At 43.4% G+C, this 5,923-nt stretch overlaps 1 protein-coding gene across 1 annotated transcript; it reads right to left on the bottom strand.

Annotated features, from left to right (window-relative positions):
• Positions 1-1,201: 1,201 nt before the first annotated feature.
• On the bottom strand, positions 1,202-5,668 carry LOC124259306 (tubulin beta chain-like). The gene is made up of 3 exons (XM_046693414.1): positions 5,538-5,668; positions 4,420-4,528; positions 1,202-2,590 (listed from the first exon to the last, which is right to left on the bottom strand). The coding sequence occupies exons 1-3, from the start codon at positions 5,592-5,594 to the stop codon at positions 1,413-1,415; spliced, it is 1,344 nt and encodes a 447-aa protein (XP_046549370.1). The 5' UTR covers positions 5,595-5,668; the 3' UTR covers positions 1,202-1,412.
• Between the last annotated feature and the right edge of the window lie 255 nt (positions 5,669-5,923).

Genomic DNA, 5,923 nt, shown 5'->3' with positions numbered 1-5,923 from the left:
ACGTACTTAAACCTTGTTTCTTGCGATATGCAAGACACAGTACTTGTTGTAGAGTCCCATGAAGAGTTACAACATTGCTTGAATACGTTTGAAGCCCATGGTAATCCATAGGCGGATCCAGAGGGGTGTGTGCAGGGGTGCGCAACCTCTCTCTCTCTCTCTCCCCCCACCCCCCTTTGATCTGAACGTATCTTAAATGACGATTCATTGAAGTCCTATGCAGTGTACACCCCCACTTTCTCAAGAGTGTGCATCCCCTCTTTGTCAAAAAGCTATATCCGCCCCTGTAATCAGAGCAAGCTTCATATCAATATGCAGAAAACTGAAGTTTTTAACCTTGGTACATCCACAGAACTAGCTATTTATGATAGTTATAGTTAAATAGGCATAAAAGGCCATAGCAATCGAAAGAGTAACCAAGCCGATATTGTACGTGTGTATAAGAAAACTATAGTCCTCCAGGAGTGTTCTTCTAATATTTAGATAAGAGTATATGTTTGATCCGAGACGTCTAGGCTACCCTATTTTTCTGGGTAAATGGTACAACATTATGTCGAAATCCCAGGTTATACTTTACTGACGATGTTTAATCGAGTTGGCAAAATTTGTTAGAATGTGGTCAAAGGGGAGTCACTCTTGCCAAAACAAAAGCGCGTATCACTATTGTAAAGCGGAAGGTAATAATTGTTCTCTTCATTAAACATGGAGACACGATTGGGTTAGTCTGTGGGCGACAGTTGGTTACGTTTAGCCTGTTATGTGTCAATATCTGCAGATGAAGGTTCGAATCCAAAATTTGTATAGTTATTACTCGTACTTTCGGTACCAGATGTTCCAAATTGATGAAAGAGTTGAATACGAAGGAAGATTCATGTTTATATTAATCTTTCGTATTTATCTTACAGTACCATATGGGGTCGGCGGGGTAGCCTAGTGGTTAAAGCGTTCGCTGGACTTGCCGAAGACCAAGATCTGCAGATGAAGGTTCAGATACAACATTGGTTATTTGTATATTCAGTACTCGTACTTTCGGTTCCATACGCGTAGTCGCTGATATTACTATTGGTCTACGACCTGTATAACTCTAAGCCAACATGTCACAAAAGTGATCAAATGCTACACAAGAGTGATCAAATGCTTCACAAAAGTGATCAGCTTTACAGCACACACTCACTTTGACTGACAACGAGAAGAGAACGGGTAAGAGACCAAACATTTTAATGTTTATTCTTTTTGGAGAGAAACAGATCAAGTAAAACATTAATATTTACCAGAAGAAGAAATAAATAATAAATTAGTAACAAAATTGTCATGCCACACAGTCAGCAGTTTGCTCCAATCATACACATCGCAAGTGTTGTGCACTGGGTATCAGACACAGTACATTTGAGTGTTTCCTCTTTATGACGAAATTATGCCTCTGCATCTCCTTCTCCCTCTTCCTCGTCAAACTCTCCCTCTTCCTCGGCGGTGGCGTCCTGGTACTGCTGGTACTCAGACACCAAGTCGTTCATGTTGGACTCGGCCTCAGTGAACTCCATCTCGTCCATGCCCTCGCCAGTGTACCAATGGAGGAAAGCCTTTCTCCTGAACATGGCCGTGAACTGCTCGGAGATGCGCTTGAACAGCTCCTGGATGGCAGTGCTGTTGCCGATGAAGGTAGACGACATCTTGAGGCCACGTGGTGGGATGTCACAGACGGCGGTCTTGACGTTGTTAGGGATCCATTCAACGAAATAGCTGCTGTTCTTGTTCTGGACGTTGAGCATCTGTTCATCGACTTCCTTCATGGACATGCGGCCTCTGAAGATTGCTGCCACTGTCAGGTAACGGCCGTGACGGGGATCGCAGGCAGCCATCATGTTCTTGGCATCGAACATCTGCTGGGTGAGCTCGGGCACAGTGAGTGCACGGTACTGCTGGCTTCCTCTAGAGGTGAGGGGAGCGAAGCCGGGCATGAAGAAGTGAAGACGGGGGAAGGGCACCATGTTGACAGCTAGTTTACGGAGATCGGCGTTCAGCTGACCAGGGAACCTCAGACAGGTGGTCACTCCGGACATTGTGGCTGACACAAGATGGTTGAGGTCACCGTAGGTTGGTGTGGTCAGTTTCAAGGTTCTGAAGCAGATGTCGTACAGAGCCTCGTTGTCAATGCAGTAACTTTCATCTGTGTTCTCAACCAACTGATGGACTGACAGAGTGGCGTTGTAGGGCTCGACCACTGTGTCGGACACCTTTGGTGATGGCACAACGGAGAAAGTGTTCATGATTCGGTCGGGGTACTCTTCCCTGATCTTGCTGATGAGGAGGGTGCCCATGCCTGACCCGGTGCCGCCACCCAGAGAGTGGGTCAGCTGGAAGCCCTGAAGACAGTCACAGCTCTCGGCCTCTTTGCGAACAACATCCAGCACGGAGTCCACCAGCTCAGCACCTTCTGTGTAGTGACCCTTGGCCCAGTTGTTGCCAGCACCGCTCTGGCCGAACACGAAGTTGTCTGGACGGAAGATCTGTCCAAAAGGACCAGATCGGACAGAGTCCATAGTGCCGGGCTCCAGGTCGACCAAGACAGCACGGGGGACATATTTGCCTCCTGGAAATGTAAAGAAGACTCTCAAGACATTTGCAACATTACGCGAAGCAAGACTCCGATCTGACCAATCACTGCTTTACATCCTTATAAACAGGCAGGGTAACAACAAGTACATTCTTTAAGTGAATTTTGGTATGAAGAGACCTGGGATCGAACCAACGACCTTCCGCTCTACAGGCAAACGGTCTCTCCATTAGGCCACTGAAGCAACCGTTAACGTTCCAAATAATAAATGAGTTGAATACGAAGGAGGATTCATGTTTGTTTTAATCTTTCTTGCCATATAGCGTTGGCTCGTCTCGCCGAAGACACGGGTTCGATTCCCTACATGGGTACAATGTGTGATGCCCATTTCTGGTGTCCCCCGCCGTGATATTGCTTGGATGTTGCTAAAATCGGTGTAAAACCATACTCACTCAACCACCACAGTACCATACATGAAATTAAGAGCCGTGCGTAAGATCAGATAAACATGTATAGATAATTCGCTTATATATATTCACGATGTTTTTGCCGAACTGTAGTTGCTGATTTCAATATTTATCCATATTTCCACCAACCTGAAACTATCGCATGACTAACGCTAAGTGATCGCGATAAGCCTCACGATGATATCTACATGTCAGCAGGATTGACTGAAATTAGATAAAAGTGACGTAACGATAACGGTTGCCCCCGGGGCAACAGGGATTTGGACGTAGCTGCGGGATAGCTTCCGGGTGCGCTGAAGATAACAGACCAAGCTATGTTTGAAATGCTTGAGGAAAAGATAAGTGACGATAATGCTGGGGTTGTGAAAATCCTTTTTCAACAGACGCAATCACGCTAACTGAATAATGTGAATACTGGGTCTCACACAAATAGGAATATTTTTGACAAATGTTGGGGTCATTCAAAACATGCCTAAAAGGAATCATGCATCGCTGAAAAAACGCAATATGTCCGGCGAAAATATAGGGTCTGTGTGTGTGTGTTATTGTACTAATAGCATCTTCCATATTTTCATAATGGCATACCAGATCAAACCGAACTGTGGCCATTACTATTGCTTGCTGTTATAAGACGGGATTAGGGATTAGAATCAAAGTGGCCTTCAGTAGGGAGGTAAATATGTTAAGCCGATCAATGGGGTCATGTCGGATTATTTGTCGGTGACATCACTAGTGTGACTGGGCTTGTATCTTGCGTAATACAGTATTTACGTTGTCATGTACTGTTGGTTACGCTGTAATCGAAAGGTGAGTGAGTTTAGTTTTACGCCGCTTTTACAATATTCCAGCAATATCACGGCTGATATTAAATGAGCTCCACATAGTGTACCCATGTGGAGACTCGAACGCGGGTCTTTGGCATGACGAGCGAACGCTTTAACCACTAGGTGTTGTATAGGACACACTACTCTCCCTTTTCCCCACCCCACCCCCTACAACACCTAGGCTACCCCACCGCCCCTGTATTCGAAAAGCTGAATATGGGTGTACGACACTTCATATAAACGGTGTGACCTTCATTTTAAACTGAGTAGGTAACATTTTCGAAATGTAATTCTTACTGTGAAAAATATGAAGTTGTATCACAGTTCTAAGCAGATTCGTCTGGACCGTGGAGATCCGTGGACGACTTCGCTGACTTAGTTCCTGCCTGTATGGTATGCGAAGTGCGTAGATCGACGCTCATGAAGTCAGTTACTGAGTTGTCTTGTTCAGACTATTAATCATTTATTTACAGACCACCGACATATGACTGGGAAACTGCTGAGTGCGACGTTAAACATCAACAAACACAAGATTCGTTCTGATCTATATAAAACACTATTTTCCTGTCCTCACCTGTAGCCTCGTTGTAGTAGACGTTGATTCTCTCCAACTGGAGGTCGGAGTCGCCGTGGTAGGTGCCGGTGGGGTCGATGCCGTGCTCGTCAGAGATCACCTCCCAGAACTGGGGACAAAGTTGATTTTATTTGCAAATCATTTCAATACAATTTGTCACACTGCACTGACTTTTAATATATTATTTAACAGGCGTATCTCCAAAATAGAAAAGTACAGTAAATTTAGTAATGAATGAGAGAACAAAGTACAAGAGATGCGAGAATATTAAACAAGCTACAGCGCTCTCTTGTTTAAATCTCCTGTAAGCGATTGGAGAAATGTGGCATGAACATATACTGAACAAAATGTTATGGATCATAAATATACCTGGGGACATTAATATGAAAATGGGTGTTCAGTCTACTTCACAACAAAAAATATCCTCAAAACATTCATGACCTGTAACTTGTTTTGTTCAGCAAGTACTGCTCAAGTAAAAATTATCGTAATAAGTCAGCCCAGCCATGAATAGCTTTCGAGAAGCTTTACGAATATAATATGTAATATCACGAACATGAATTCTACCATGATTTCAGTAAATACTGGATTGTTATATACCTCTGATTTTCCGGCACAGTATGCATTGTGTTTTGAAATCGTAATAACGCGGTTATGATAGAATGGAGATGAACATACTGTGTTGGAAAATCAGAGGTATATTACGAAATTATTATAGCTCTAAATTTGATTTAAAACCTTGATTTATCTCTTAAATATATTTTATTAAATACAAATAATATCAGGAATATGTCTATGAAGAATAGTAACTGGCATCAACCCCGGTGTTGTTTTTCTCAATACTGGGCATTGACTTCAATATTAAATCACCTCATTTCAGTATGCATTTGCCAGAGAAGGGACGGATTTCGTAATTAAGATATAAAAGTTGTTAAATGTTTCAAAAATTTACAAAATCATTATTTAGATGTTATCTACACATACAATTCGTATTCAGCAGATCACCTTGGGACCAATCTGATTGCCGCACTGTCCTTACATGATGACCTTAACAGTGCGTCAAGAAAACTACATGTAAGAATAGAAATATAATAAAACAATAAGAGAAAGAAGCTCACCTTGGCGCCGATCTGGTTGCCGCACTGGCCAGCTTGCATGTGGACGATTTCCCTCATGGTTGTAGTAGTAGTGGTGGTGGTTCTAGTGCGGAAGAGCTCGACGAGGTGAAGAACTGAATGATGGGGTAGGTCAAGGGGGCCTTTTTATACCCCTTTCATCTCATACCGTGTGTGATGGCAACAGTATCGAAGCATACGAATTGGCCCGGAGTCAGAGGTGGTATCAGTAAGCCGGGGTTTATCTGTAAGTGCTTAAGGGAACAAACAATGGTCCACGTAATGGGGTAGGCCTCGGTGGCTACACTGAATAGTCGATTAACAAGCGTAATACACCGGCAGATTCAATGCTCTGTGAACAATACCTGCTTGATATATGCTCCCGTTAG

This window comes from Haliotis rubra, unplaced genomic scaffold (genome assembly GCF_003918875.1).
Source record: "Haliotis rubra isolate DU_JTF1 unplaced genomic scaffold, ASM391887v1 Scf717, whole genome shotgun sequence".
Classification (NCBI taxonomy): domain Eukaryota; kingdom Metazoa; phylum Mollusca; class Gastropoda; order Lepetellida; family Haliotidae; genus Haliotis; species Haliotis rubra.
The sequence above is the reverse complement of the archived record's forward strand: the minus strand, read 5'-3'. Positions and strand labels throughout refer to the sequence as shown.

Excerpts from the sequence above, each read along its gene's own strand:
- LOC124259306 (XM_046693414.1), bottom strand. The coding sequence starts at position 5,594 with ATGAGGGAAATCGTCCACATGCAAGCTGGCCAGTGCGGCAACCAGATC. Across the intron at positions 4,529-5,537 it reads GCAACCAGATCGGCGCCAAG|TTCTGGGAGGTGATCTCTGA; the intron begins GTGAGCTTCTTT and ends CTTTGTCCCCAG. Across the intron at positions 2,591-4,419 it reads CTACTACAACGAGGCTACAG|GAGGCAAATATGTCCCCCGT; the intron begins GTGAGGACAGGA and ends TTACATTTCCAG.